Below are 15,442 nucleotides of genomic sequence, written 5' to 3' on the forward strand. Positions count from 1 at the left end.
AGTCCCAGATGGGCAGCAGTTCAAGAATGCTACATGAGTAGTCAGGCATGTACGATTTACAGTACTTTTACTTTTCTACTGCTGTCACTAAGTTTAGAATATGTCTACAAAAAGGCCTTGCTGATTTTAAAATCTTCTGTAGATCTGTATGCTTGTTTTTTGTATTTTTCAATACAAGTCTCTGAAACTTTGACTTTGGCTTCTGCAACCTTTTGCTAGAATCTGGTTTACTCTGTTGGGTCTCCCCATCCGATCATGCCCATGGAATTCCCGACATGCTCTGGATGGGTTGCAGGCAGCACACACCCTTACAACTGCAGAGGTTAATAACACTTGTCAGAAAAGCTGACACTTCCTTGTCATAATTTATCTTATAATTTTAGCTTCCACAATTTGAGTATTAGGAAAGAAAGAATCTTGTCATGCCATATGCAGATCCATCTATAAAGGAAACATCCTCTTAAAAAATATTCCACTTCATTGTTTTGCAGTGTCTTCCCATAGAAATTAACATATGAAGTTGAAAAGCAGTGGATGATTTGCATTCCTTCTAAATTCTCAGCAATAGATTTGGATGCTTTTGGGCTTATGTTACTCAAAAATCCAAGTGATAACATGCATTACAATGATGAAAAAGAAACTTCAATCTCATATCTAGTAAGCTCAGTGATGCAAATAGGGCAAGTCCTAAAATCTATCATAAAAGGAAGTGGTTATGTTCCTCTTCCTGCAGAAGAGAAGTAAGAAAGGTAGAAAAACAGAACCAAGCAAGTTTTTTTTCCATTTTTCTAAGGACTGGCATAAAGTTTCTAGCCTACATTACAGAAATGAGCTTGTTGTTACTAGAGAGCTCTGGAACACCTGGAATCACCAAAAACAATCTCCTTGTTTATTTTAAACATAATATTTCACCTCAACAGCACAGATACAAAAGAATACATTCAGGGTTTGCAAGTACAAGGAGAAAGAATTTATAATTTTGGAATTAATTCAACACAAGAACATTGAAAACATTTAATCACTTTGTTACCTCAAACTTCTTACTTCTGCACCAGATTTTTAGGCCTTTTCTCCCCCAAATTTGGCTAGACCCCTGAAACACAGAATCAATCTTGTACACAGTAGTTCAAAGTCCTCTAAGTGGTGCTTTAATTGATGCTTATGTGACCATTCAGAGATATTTTCCTATTGCAAACATTCAGCTCATCACTGTAGGGGATTTATTTCCCTATTGAATATTCAAATGTCTCACACTTATCGAGCTACTCATTAACTGACAAATGTATTCAGACCAAGCTGTATATAATACCTCAGTCTCTTCATTACCTTTATGGGCAGTACATTTATAGTATTACTTGCACAGTACTTTGTCCTCACTCCAAAATTCAATCCCATCCATTTCAATTGTACTCACTTTTTCTTACACTTCAGTTAGAGAAATAACAAAAATTCTCAAGATTCTACAAAATTTCTTCTTGCATTGAGTGCATAAAAGATTAAACAGCAAAGACTTAGCATTTCTAAAAGTTAGCTAATAAACTTGGGCTTATAGCCCTACACTGGCCTCGTACTGCTACCAAACCTTACCACTGTTCTCAGCCTTCAACATCAAACTAAATGTAACTATATTTTCCATCCATGCATGATGTCCAAACCAATTCTATTTTTAATGCCTTTTCAGACAAACAGGTTTTCACTGTCACAGGCATATTGTGAGACTTTCTGCTTGAAGAACGTCAAGCTAGAAGAGAATTGCCACAGACAGTGGCAACAGACTGCTCATTATCAGCATATTCACCTGCAGCAGAATTGGACTCCACACAGTCCTTAGCTGTGAATCTGTATTCCCATAAACATTTTACTGCATGACCCACCACTGCAGGCAATAAAAAGCATCCTAAAGAACAAGCAGTCCTGACCTCCCCTAACAGTTTGTTCCTGTTCCAGACCACTCACTGATATATGCAGTACAAATTTTTATATGGCCACACAGTGAACTGCAATTTTGAACCTGATCTGGCTGAAAACTAATCTAGGGGTGAAAAAATCCCACCAAAACAACCCAACAAAATCTGTTCACCATATAGCTGCCTGTGCAAATGTAAAGCACCATAATATGGCACATGCTCACTTTCAGCAGTGGTACCAGCTGACAGAGTCTGACACTTTCTTTGAGCAACAGACTCAAGTCTGTATGGGCAAGGCTTCCAATTTCAGCACAGGACATCATCAATGAACCAACTAGAACTTTTCCATCCTAAATTTATGTCACAGACCTGTCTTACTGCAACAAAGAAAACCAAACTGAATATACTTTCAACAGTTTTCAAAAATACATATGTTAAAGTTCCTAAGTTCACAGGCCAGCTATGGCACCAGTGATATACTAAACAACATCACTATTACCTGGTTAATTAGATGGTTTGTGTTTAGGAATTTGAAATGAAAAACAAAAAAAGGACACTTTTTCTGATGTTTTATACATCAACTCTCAGTTTCTCCTCAAAAGTTACATGAAGTTTGTATAAAAAAAAATGATATACATACACACAGCTGAATAGAAGAATAATTTCAAAACACCTATGTACTGCTATTATTTACAAGTACTATTTCAGGTAAATAACAATTAAAATTACTATTACTTCTTATTAATTTAAATAACCTATTTATTTCAACAGTCTAACAAATATGAGTACACAGGATAGTGCGTATGTATTTATGAAGTTCATGTATGTGTATTTACTTTTCAAGTTGCATTAGAGAAAATTTATGTGGTAGAGATGTTCAAGTACTTTAAGTATTAGGAGCTAAAAAAAAAAGCCAACTACAAGGTGTATCAGCACCCACATTCCAAGAATTGAGTAATATTCTCTGGTTTAGGGCTCAGAAAACTACTACTGTTGTATTTATCCACAAGGAAAGTTCTCCCTTCTGACCTGATCTGCTTGGAAGTGTTTCATCACAGTAACAAACAGAGCCCCACGGTATTCCTGAGATTTATCTTATAACTTTAGTAGAATCTATTAGTTCCTTGGTATTGCAGACTTAATTATGCCTTCTCCTGGCTATAGATTTGCTGCCTATTGCATTTTGTTACATCCTAATAACAAGTGTGGAAAGTTAATGGAAAGCTCTCTGGTTCTTCTCAATAGAAACAGAACTGATTATGCTACTTTAATTTTCAGGCTAATGTGTTCTTGTATTTAATGGAAACTTAAAAAGTATGAGCCCTACTACCATGTTGCAAGGTAACAAATGTCAGAAAAACCTCAAGAGAATAAAAACAGTTTTCTTCAACACCAGACTCCCACACATAACATTAAGACAGGAGCCAGGTATTAAAGGCTTCTGATTCAAACTCTCTGATCTGCACTTATTTAGAGAAGGAGTCAGAAACTCCCTATCATTTAAAAAGCAATACATCTCCAGTGAATAAAACAAGGCTTAAAGGAATCCATAGGAATTGGAGGTAGAAAAAGCGAACTAATTTAGTCACATCCACATTAAGGTTTTTACTAACCCTGATTTGTATGTAGGGCCAGAGCACACTGGCCCTGGGTCTTGTCACATATCAGCCTTTCCTCATGGCACAAAAAAGAACAGAGAAATGCTGCATATCCTAAACTTTCACAGCCCTGCCCTTTCCAGTTATCATTTCTTATTTGGTACCTATCTGATAGCTAGCTATGTATCTACAGTAAAATAACAAAGGCTTTCAGTAGGGATATACTTGGCCTAGGAAAATACACTCATGCTAATATTCCTATTTTTCCCTGTCCAGTGGAAGTAACAAATTCTATTACTGAGACCACAGTCTTGCCATCTCTGTGCATTCCCTCCAGAAGTGCTCTGTACACTGCAGCAGCAGTAAACAGGAAGTACAGCCACAGTGGGCATAATGCTGATACAAAGCATAGGAAACTGTATCTATACCTGACATCAAGAAAAAGTAAGGCGTGGCCTGCTCTAAAAAACAATCAGCTCACCACTACCCAGCTGGTGGTCCCACTTCTGAGCCATAGCAACTGATCACATGAACCCTCTCAGCTCACCCTACTGATGAAGTTGAATGCAGTACCTCAAATAGCCTCATTTCAGCCTCTTCTACTGAGCAGAGTAGAACAGCAGCAGAACTCCCAGCAAAGCTGGCTCATTTAGCTGAACATAAGCCTGCAAATGTGCACTACTATCCTGTTCACGTGAGTGTCTCCTCACCACAGAAACCTCAGCCATCTCATCCTCACCAGATACCAGAATTTGCATGGCAAACCTGATGGATGCCACAAAACTTCCTTAGTTTGACATACAGTCACAGAATTCCTGAAAGTTTGGAAAATCATCCCACAAAATCATGAGAAAACCGAGCAGTGCTTTGCTCCGAAGGATGTGCTCCGAAACTGCCATGCAAGTAGTTTAATTCACTGGTAAGGTGTCAAACAGTAAGTGGTAGCTGTAAAATGGCAGTAACAAAAATTGTGTTGATTTGTGTAACTGTGACATAACTGTATTGCTGCAGTTCAAATAAACAAACATCATATCTGCTGGCACTTGTAAAGACAGGCCTAAAGCATTTTGTTAGCTAACGGTATTATTAGTTTCTGTTTCGATGTACTACTTCTCAATCATATCTCAAAGTAACAGAAGCCATGGATTCAATTTTACAACATAAATCTCATTTCCTTAAAAAGAACCTCCCCCACCCACACCAAACACTAGCAAAGATGCTCTTTTGCTTGTGTCAGGAACTGCAGACCAAGCATTAATAATTAAAGCTTCAAAGTACCATATAAATGCTTTGCCCATGCTACAGTAAAGTCTCATGAGAGATGCTTCAGCTCAGTCTGTTCCTGAACCCATTCACTTACTGGACCCATGTAGTGAAAAAACAAAACAAACAAAAAGCCTACCATCAACCAATTTGTACCAGCTGTACAAGTGTGTACAAAAAAAAAAAAAAAAATCCACTGCACGTAACACATACAAGACTTTGTTACTCTGAATCCATGTAGAGGTCTTAGTCTCCAATTCAGCACTGAGGCACTGATGAAGAAATCCTTAATCCCAACATGAAATCATCAAACCACTGTTTCCCAATGTCAAGGACATATTTATCTAGTTATTCTACTGCAGACTTTAGGTTACACTGTAATGAATGACCTTCACAATGTATAAAACTCTTCCAGAAGAGCTATTACATATAGTGTCACTAAATACTTTTCTACTAGCCATCACTAATAATTTATCTTGAGTTAAAGTAACAGATCTAGGTCCTAAAAAGACAACTGCTCTCATAAAGAAAATTCAGTCAAATGTATACAAGTCTAAATTATATACAAGTTCCTGTGTTAACAGGAACACTAACAGAATTCAAAAAAAGAAAAAAAAACAAACCCCAAAACAAAAGAAAAAACTCCACCCATCCACCTACCAAAAGGTATTTTAAGGACTGTTTATGTTCCAGTGAGAACAGGATGCATATTTTGCTAATATAATATTTGAGCACAGGGATGTTTAAAGAGTATATACATCCACAAATAGGAAAAAACCCTGAAGTGCTTTTCTAAATCCACCAATTGTGAAAACATTTGTAGGGACCTAAGAAGTCCCAAGCAGCTGTACATCCTTTTTAAACTGCAATTGACTAGTTCAGGATATTTTCACCTGAATGTGACATTCTTTCCTCCCGAAGAAACAAGAGTAATTCAAAATTATTTAAAGCTAATCTGTCCTAGCTGAATATTATTTGAAGGCAGTCTCACTGCTGAGTGTTCAGCCCAATTACAATGTTTCTTCAAAACAGATTAATTAGGTTACTTGTACCTTTTTACGGTGTCCTTAGGCACTTGACCACAGCTAATAATAAATACCCAGTACTTTCTAACTCTAAAAAAAGCAGGCATCATTACCTCTATTCTAAAGATGAGGAAATGGAGACATGAGTAAGCAAAGCCATCTGCCTAATGTCACCTAGCTGAGAGCAGAGAAGCCAGGAATGAAATACAGGTTTTCAGAGTCCCACCTAGTAGTTTAACAAGTACAAGCACCCAATTTTATACACATTTATATACAAAACATAGTTGTATAACCTCAGACTCAACTGTCCAATTTGTATCATGCAGACCAATAAAATACTAAGCATTGTTCAGTCACATTAATTTAACATATATTCTTGCCCTAGATATGAAATGGAAAAATAAAACAAACTAAAAACTATACCGGATGTACCATCATATAATCGTAATTTACATATTTCAGTTGTGATACTGTTCATCACTATCTAAAAAAAAATTACCATGGCCTTTGAACATGATTCTGTCAGGAAATTTATGCTTTATGATCTCTAAGTACAGCACCTTAGGAAATTAGGTGACCACGGTATTAAAACAAAATATCCATTAAAAGGTCCCTTTACGCTGACCAGTATAAAGACATTTTTCACAATGTTCAGTAATATCAAAAATATGTATGATGGTTGAGTTTGAAAAATTAATTCCAGGAAGAGACTTTAATATTTCCATTTGAGGTAATGGAGGGTTTGTTACATGCTTATTCATTTCAGGGCATAGCCCAAGTTCTCTATCTTGACCAAACAATTTCATATAAGCAAATAAACACAAGTAATATACTTTTTTCCTGATATTAAACAAGTATTGCTTTGCAAAACACAACTTTGAGTGAAGTGAAAATTTTTGTAAAATAAATCCAGTAACATAAACAATAAAAGCCCCAAGTTTAGAAGATTTACAGTACTGTCTAGAAAAGAAGTGCTAGGGAACACCTAGAAGTACACAAGTGTAATCACTGTGCATACACAATGGTTTCATTTAAATACTCTAAGCAATAATTTCTGTTAACCTAGCCATACCAATTTACTATCCTGACATCTACCATCACTGCCAAGAAAGCATACACACTTCACAAAAAAATTATTTTTAATAATGATTTGAAAAAAACAAACCAAACATTTTTCCATAAAAAACTTTAAAATATTTTATTTTGTGGATGCCTTATTTGACAAACTACAGCAGCATATGCTAGAGTTTAATTTCTTTGAAGAAACAGAGTTGGCACTTCCAGCAGGAAGCAAAGAGTTAAAGACTGTGCAATTAACCTGAGAGCAAGCACTGGAGAGGCTAGTTTACCTGGTGTACAAAGTTCTAAGGGATGCAAGCCCAGAGAAGGACAGCAGAATTTTGGAAGGGAAGGCAACATCAGCAATACTGGTTCTTACCCAAGCTCATTCCTCCTCCTACTAAAGAACCTGTACTAGAGATAAAAGGAGGTAAAAAAGGGTAATCTGGCTTTATGTAATCTTTCAATCTTTAGTAATCAGGCAATTTCACTGGTGAAGCTACCAGAACAAACTAAAACGTGGATTTGCTTATTGCCAAGTTTACCTTGTACTTTGCATTTGCTAACTACTGAGAAATAAGCATTGCATTTTTCATCCTGAACAGACTTAAGTTTAAAACTTGCTAAGTGGCAAGATATACTTTCTACATCCCACTATCAGTCTGGAAAATGTTTAAAGTAAAATAAAATATACAAGAATGGATACAATGTTTTGTAGAAAAAGCAGAACAGAAATATGAAGTTGATATTTGCTAGCAGAGATTTATAAGCAATTGCTCTATCTGATATGTCATCACTTATTTAAAATACAAAACTTTCATTGTGAGAAGTGAGATCTAGGGTCTATTTAAGGCCTGTTTAATTAAGCCTTTGAAACAAGGACTCGTACTGCATCTATGTTTTACCTCTTGCTTATTAGCAACTAGTTACTTTGCTCTTTCGTTTTTTGTATTTTCTCAGAATCCACTTCACATCCTGTTAGTCAGTAGTTGTGTCAGTCTGCTAATCTTTCTGTCAGGAGCATTCAATTGATTCATAACTCCTGATCCACCTCTATCAACTTCACCCCAAGCTAACAGTTTCCTTACAGCACGCTGGAGTGCACAGGGCTGTCATAACCAGGAGCACGCAGCCCTTAGCACAGCACGAAGCAATGTGTTCTATTGATCACTGACTGATACTTTAGAGCCGTGGCAGGAACAAGCTTGGCATTCACACTGGGTTTAGCTTGTTTTCAGTACGTTTTCACATCTATTAACAAAACATTTAGACCACACATCACCCATGATCTAGATCAACCCATGGACTTGACCCTTTAAACTTTTACTGTAGCCATGAATTCTTCAACTTCCTCATCTCTCTGTGCAGGATTGCAATATACAAGCAAAAGTCTGTTTCACATATAAGCACTTTTAAAGTTAGAGTTCTTATGATTGAGGAAGTTCCCTCCTGAAGAAACATGAGTGAAATGGCGTATCTCACACTGCACTGTAGTTCCCTTTACTTTCAGACCATTATCACTAAAGCAACTTTTATGTACAGGTATATGAAAAGCAATTTGTTTATGTACAGGTATATGAAAAGCAATTTGTTTTGAGGTATTCCCAAGCAGAACGACATTGATGCCTTTGTATTTCACTGCTAATATACAGCATGGCAAACAACACTATCTTTACAGCAGTTCTTTCTGATATGAAAGTTCTTCTCAAAAATACCTTAAAGTTAGCAGTCCACAAAGCTTAAACACTGCTGGTATTCCCATGTTAACTTAACCTTTCTGTCTTGTGCAAGAAGCTATATTTATTAATAGAGAAGTTTCATATATAATGGAACAGATAGTGCAACCCAAGAATCTAATCCATCCTAGGTTTTTTGGGCGGTTGGTAGATTTTTTGTTTGGTTGATTTCTTGGGGTTTTTTTAGTTTGTTTTTTTTTTTTTTTTTTAATTAGTATCACTGTCAGTCTCATCTTTTAAGAAAAAAAGTAACAAAACAAAAACAAAACCAACATTTCCAATGCCCCCAAAGAAAAATCTCCACTCATTTCTGTTTAAAGTAAATGGAATCCTGCTTTGGGTACTTCTACAGAAATGCTGCTTCCATTTAGCCTACTTGAAACACTGCTATGGTTAGTTATTCACACAGCTCTCCACTTCAAACAAGTTTACAAGCTAATATATCATTGTATCAAGTTTGTATTAACATACTGATTCTTCCTAGGCACTTACGAGCCACTGATTAAAGTTCAGCATTTTAGATGGATTCTTAGCCTTCAGCCATCTCATGTGCTACAATATTAAGCAGACTCCTGCATCTGTTGTGCCTTCTCTTCCTTTGCTATTCAAGTGAGCACACCTCCAAGATTCAGAACTACAGGAGAACTTAACAGCATTACATAAATAAAACTACTTTTTTCTAAGACATGCCTTTCTAATTTTTATTTGACCATTAAATTCAATACTTTCCATTTATGGACTTCTTACTTTGGTTCATTGTCCAACTAATAAATTCAGAGACACATTCTTTGCCTGGGTAAACATAACAATTTGCACGGATTAAGTGATGTATAATTAAAATAAAAAAAAAGGAAAAAGAAAAGCAAGCTTTCTTCAGAACAAGGAAGCTGAAGAGGTAGCAGGTTGTGCTGACATTTAAAGATAAGAGCACAAAAGTGAAGCTCCGGAATTGCATCTAACCTTGCAGCTGGCAAGAAGAAAAGTAACAGTTGCACAGGGAACCAAACCCGGTCAAATTACAGCGATGGAAACCTCTAAGCCTTGAGCTTTCAACCTTTAACAGTGTTGCGGGGTCTTTTGGGATTGTTTTTTCGTAGTGACAAGAACCCTTGCCGTGTGACAAATCAAGTCGATCGCACCATTTTCTCCTCTTCCCAAGCTCAGCGTTCAAGGCCTACAAGAAGGAAGCTGCTCGGCTCCTGCGCGGTGCCGTGTCCAGAGGAGAGAGAGGCTCTTTGCCTGACCCTGACGCGGGCGTGGGGTGGCCACCGGGAGCCCTCTGGGCCCGGCCCGGACGAGCGCCGTGCCCCGGGCGGGGGGGAGGGCGAGAGCTCCGGCCCCAGTAGGGACTCCGGGCGCGGGCAGCCTTGGGGCGGGCGGACGGAGATCCCGGAGGGGCCGCGGCGGGGACGGGGGCGCGGCCCGGGCAGGCCCCGCCGGAGGGACACGGCCGCTCGGCGGGGGAAGGAGGGAGCCGAGCGCAGACAAAAGCGGGTCGCGGCCGGCGGCGGGGTGTGGCCGTGACCGGGCGGCGGCGCCTCCGCTCCCGGGGGAGAGCAGCGGGAAGAGGCCCGGGGTGGGCACGGGCTTCCGCCGGCCCCCCGGCCCGGGCTGGGCTGGGCTGGGGTGGGCGTCCCGCGCCGAGCGGCGGGCAGGGGGCGGCGGGGCGCGGCGGCTCCTCCGTCCTCCCCGCCAGGAAGGGAGGGGAGGGGAGCGGGGCTGGGGCGGCGCCCCTCGCCGCTTACCTGCAGCTCGGTGAAGAGGATCTCCCTCTCGGCCGCGTTGGACGCCATTTCGCCGGGGTTTGAAGTCCGCACCTGGGCGCTGCTGCTGCCGCTGCCGCCGCCGCCGGCGGGGAGGGGAGCGAGGGAGGCGGGTCCGGGGCCGGGACTAAGGGCGCATCGGGGGCGGAGGGAGCGCTCCGTGCTCGGGCAGGCGGGCGGGGGTGCGCGGGGGGGCCGCCGCCGACCCCTCTACTCTCATGGGGGTCGCGGTGGGCTCTGGGGCGCGGAGCGGCGCGTTCCCCGCGGGGCGGCGCGGAGCGGCGCGCTCCCCGCGGTGCGGCGCGGCGCGCTCGGAGCGGCGCGGAGCGGCGCGCTCCCCGCGGTGCGGCGCGGCGCGCTCGGAGCGGCGCGGAGCGGCGCGGTGCGTTCCCCGCCGTGCGGTGCCCGCCGTGCGCTCCCCGCCCGGGCGCGGCGCTCGGCCCTGGCAGCGCTGGGGCCGCCGCGGCTGCTGCGCCTGCGGCCGCCGCCGATGTCGCACCATTTGGCTGTCACCCTGTCGTAAAGGCGTCACCGCTTTGCGGCTCCAGGAGCACGTGACTGAGCGGGGAGGAAGAGCGGGCTTCCTCGGAGACGGAGAGCGGCGCGCGCCCCCCGCCCCACCTGCCCCGCGCGGGCCGAGCGGCGCGAGGCGCCGAGCGCGGGAAGGCGGGCGCGAGGCCATTCAGCCACTCATTCCCCTCAGCCCCTCGCTCCCCTCACTGCCCTCAGCCCCTCGTTCCCCTCACTGCCCTCAGCCCCGCGGCCGCCTCGCCCCTCTCTCCTTGCATGCTCCGCTCGTTGCCCTTCCCCATCCGTTAGGCTCCAGCTCTGGGAATCATGTCGTTTCCTCCAGTGGTGGTGGGGTTTGGGGGCGTGTGGCACATTCCTGGTGTTGGGGGTTCCAGAGGCTCGGCTCTCCCGGGCCCAGGAGACAGCTGAAGCCCTCAGTTTGTTGGGTAGCGAAGGCAGGTAGCTCAGGAAGGAGAGTTCACGCTTGTCTCAAGCAGCCACCTGCCGCCCTGGGGACCTGGAGCAGTGGCCCAGGAGGTTGTGGTGAGTGGGGGCTGTAAATGCCGTTTTTAACAGTTTAAAAGGCTAAACATTTGTACTTGGGATGCTTGGTGAGTTTTTTTTGGGGGTTGGCACTGTTCAGTTAATCTTCAGAGTAATAAGCTTCTCAGAGCTTCAAAATCGGTTAGAGTGTCTGGGAGGAAATGGTTTCTCTTTCCTCGTGGCACCATGTCACAAGACTGTTTCTTTTCAGCTTCCTGCCTGTGCCGAGGGTTGGTGGTTTTCTTCACCTATCCATTAAACGTGTGCTTTCTGTTGTCGACTCTGTACCCACGCGCTTTCTCATTTCACCCTAATATTTGATGCTACGTTCGGCTCATTGGACTAATGCAAAATGCTCTGTGGAAGCAATTATAGCTGTTTGGTGGTTTGTTTTTTGTTCTTTTTTGTATTTTTTTTTTCCTCTATGCAGTTCATGTAAAATTTATAAGCTGAGACATTTTCAATAGATTCAACTTCATGCAAGCATCATCAGCATTTGCTCTGTATATGCTACTGCATCTCTGTATGGCTACAGACCAATAGTAGTCTGTTTGCTCTAGGAATGCAAGTTAAACTTTGGAGCGTTGGCTTGTTTTGTTTTCTTGAGGAACTAGGAATGGCAGAAGTCAGCATTAAATTATCACTATTATTCCTAGGAAATTTGAAGCATTTTAAGTGTACTTATACTTCCACTGTTGAGCACCAAACAAGCCTGGCAATCTGAGGTACTATCATGCAGTAGAAAAGAATTTATGAACATATGCACACAGCTTCACATAAAAGAAATATTAAGATAGTTCTACAGTAACAATGCACATATTTACTGAAATTACATTTTCACTGACTTACATGTAGGTAGCTGTTTGATACAGTTCATAATCTTTCACATACACAAATTTATGACTAGACTTAGTCCATGTGAAGCCAGTGGCTTAATTTCTGTGCTGTGTGGCCAGGCAATTACAGGCTCAGAGGAAAACTTTACTTGCTGATTGTGTAAAAGTCACTATTTTGGAAAGGCTCTTGTCCAATGAGATGTGTGCTAGCCCAGCTTCAGTGTCAGTGGGATGAATTAGTGCTGTTTCCCCGGGCCCATGTCCACAGCCATGACATGACTTGTGGCACACAGTGCCTACAAACAGGATGGCTGGGATGGGGAAAGAAAGGCTTTTATATAATAATTTCTCATTTTGACCGTGATAGAATGATTCCTAATGTTTAAATTTCATTTGAACTGGTTTTGAGAATAGATGTTGAAGGATATAAAGAAGTAATCAGAAATCACTGGATTGCTGTGACTCAGTGACTTCATATACTTGTCAGCACCTATGTGGTCCATTACTGCAGCTCACCTTGCCTGGTCCCATTGCAAAGGAAAAAGAATCAACGTGCTTGCATGTCTCGTTTACAAGATGTGGTCAGAGGGAAACACAGATTGTGCACCAGAGAAAATTCATAGATATATGAGTGGGTGTCAGCAAAGTTAGTGAGGCTTTGAGGTTCTCTCTAAAACAGGCAGCTGGCTTTGGTTCATGCTTAGCCTAGCCTGCCTATTGAGTGTAGCCTAGAGCATATTATTACTCCTGTCAAGACAAGGCATGTAATCTTTTTTTGTATTCCAAATGTTACTTGCACAGCTTGGGAGGACACAGTCCTAGATTCTTTGATGGAAGTGTAGTGGCACAGGAATCTAAAGAGAAACTGGTCTGGTAAAACAATATTAGCTTAGCTAAAGCTCTGATCCTTAATAATTCTTCCTTTAGAGTCTGGAAAGTACAAGGCAGTCCTGAACAACTGTAGCTCTGCATTTAAGTGCTGTGACAGTGAATTACTGAGCAAGAGGGAACATTCCAAATGAGTCCCAAAATAGAAGGCAGTTAAGTACCTAACTCTGAGAATTTAGCATTATATGGAATCCTGAGTTCAGCCTATGCCTTAAAATATCTGAATGCAATCTCTTCAGCCATTATTCTGTTAGCTCATCCCTGCAGTCAATTATGAATGAAATGGATGTCAATACTATTGGCTAAGCCCTTTAATTGTTTCTTTTCTTCATGTTGTGTTATTAAAGTTTTGTCACAAAGACCTGGAAAAATGAATAGCTGAGACTTTCAGTGTTCCTGGTACAAAACACACCTTGTGAGCCCTTGAGCACAGTACAGAACACTATGTAAATGCTTGGGATACTGTAAGCAAAATCAAGGGTATTTTTAGGATAGTTCTAACTAGTCCAATGTATCACCTAAGAAAGAGTTACTTTCACTTAGTGATGCATATAGAAATGAGGATTGACATGTGAAGAGCACCAGATAATTGGTATTAATTATATGCTTATACTTACTACTGGCAAAACACTACCAGGTAAAAAGTGTAATTTCGTTTTTAGGCTTTTGGTTAATCTTGCTTGTTTAAATTAGTCATGTAGGTCTACAGGGACAACAGTGTAGAGATGTGCCTAGATATGGGCAAATTTAAACTCTTGGAAAGAAGAAATTGGATGTGATGCTACATATGCTCTTAACAGATGAGTAGGGCAGAGCAATACTAGGCCAGCTTCACCACCTTTTTAAGCACAGAACAAGCTCTAAGAATTAGTGACCTTGTTAATGGGGTGGGGTAAAGGTTATTTGATTTTGCAAGTAATATTGATACCTGTTAAAGGAAATCCTTGTCTCATAAAGCAGGAATGCTAAAATTCATACTTCAAGTCAACTTTGGGATAGAATTTAAGTTCTTTCACTTAGGAATAAAGACAACTAACTATATAAAACAAATGTAGCCCTAACATTAGTTAAAAGAAAACAACCTCAAACCACTACCACCACCACAACAGATTTTCAATAATGTAACCATTAATTGTCCCTGACTTCTAGACAAAGCAATGTTACTCTTGCATAGTTAACCCTCTAAGTTGGATCTTTTAAAAACAAAATTCTGGAACTATGTGGCACAGAAAAATGAGATGGAGAATGTATACATCTTTGCCTTCTTTATTTGTTTACTTCAGCCCAACGGTGTTGAAAAAATAGCATATTAATGAAGAATAGTACCTTCCATCTTCCTGTTTTGCTTCACAAATAATTGTGGGAATAGGAGTAATCTTTGTTTTATAAAGCTTCCAATATTACATTTTCCAATAGATTTAGGAATAAATATGTCTAGGTCAGGTTAAAACTTGAGACAAAAAATCAATGTATATAATAATGTTTCTTAGATCAACAATTTCCTGGTGTTTATTAAAGAAAATGCCATAAAGGAGAAAATAAAAAATTGAAAAAAAAATTAAGTGTGGATAATTTTGGTTTTTTGAAAGCTCACTTCTTTCATAGCACTTCTCAGGAGTTAATTACCTGCCTTTCACTCAGATTTCTCAAAGGGAAATCCATGTAAGAAAAGGCTCCTGGGAGCATAAGAGCATGTTGATGTACCAGTGCCAGTGAAGGGGATGAGTTTATGGCACGTCACAAACAGAACACTAAAATGATTTCCTACATTTATTTAGCTCTTGTGGTGCTTGCAAATTTCTTGTATACTTAAACTATTCCTTTGTTACTCTTTTAATTACACAACTAATCTTACAACTTCTGTGTGGATTACTGTGATGTAATCATAACCCTCCTAGCAATTGCTGCACAGTTTCTGCTTAAAATTTGTCTTCTATGTTTACATACTATTACCCAGGGCTAAGTGTAGGCATATTTTATGAGGTGTGGAGTGCAACAAACTTTATCTTACTATCTGTTTTATTAATTCTGGACCCTGGGAAGACTTACAGTCAGTGATAAAAGAGTGCTCCAGGGGAAGGAGGTTCATTCCTGTTCATTATGGCCTGCTGTTTTTCTTTTCTATCCTTCTCTTATGAGGAGAAGTCTGCCTTATGCCAGCTAATGTCACTGGTACCTTGAGGAGAGGAAAGCCCTACCTGTGCACAACCAGCTGTTAAGATCAGACCTCATTTCCCTAGAGGACATCAACTTGGATTATTTGAAGTAATAACAAATGCATTATGTCTTTACATTAAGGCTATGAGCCCACAAG

The 15,442-nt window shown here is 41.0% G+C and overlaps 2 protein-coding genes across 3 annotated transcripts in view; one reads left to right on the top strand and one right to left on the bottom strand.

Annotated features, from left to right (window-relative positions):
• PKN2 (protein kinase N2) overlaps window positions 1-10,465 on the bottom strand; it is a 54,929-nt gene extending 44,464 nt beyond the window's left edge. For both annotated transcript variants that reach the window (XM_054638065.2, XM_054638064.2), the window contains exon 1: window positions 10,334-10,465. In XM_054638065.2, coding sequence (XP_054494040.1) covers window positions 10,334-10,381 — 48 coding nt within the window. In that variant the 5' untranslated portion in view covers window positions 10,382-10,465. The remainder of the gene's footprint in view (window positions 1-10,333) is intronic.
• Window positions 10,466-10,569: 104 nt separating this feature from the next.
• The window catches only part of LOC129123892 (uncharacterized), a 478,567-nt gene continuing 473,694 nt past the window's right edge, over window positions 10,570-15,442 (top strand). Inside the window, exon 1 of the mRNA XM_077182273.1 lies at window positions 10,570-11,404. Within this exon, the coding sequence (XP_077038388.1) occupies window positions 10,570-11,404 (835 nt within the window). The remainder of the gene's footprint in view (window positions 11,405-15,442) is intronic.

Source organism: Agelaius phoeniceus, chromosome 8 (genome assembly GCF_051311805.1).
Source record: "Agelaius phoeniceus isolate bAgePho1 chromosome 8, bAgePho1.hap1, whole genome shotgun sequence".
Taxonomy (NCBI): Eukaryota; Metazoa; Chordata; class Aves; order Passeriformes; family Icteridae; genus Agelaius; species Agelaius phoeniceus.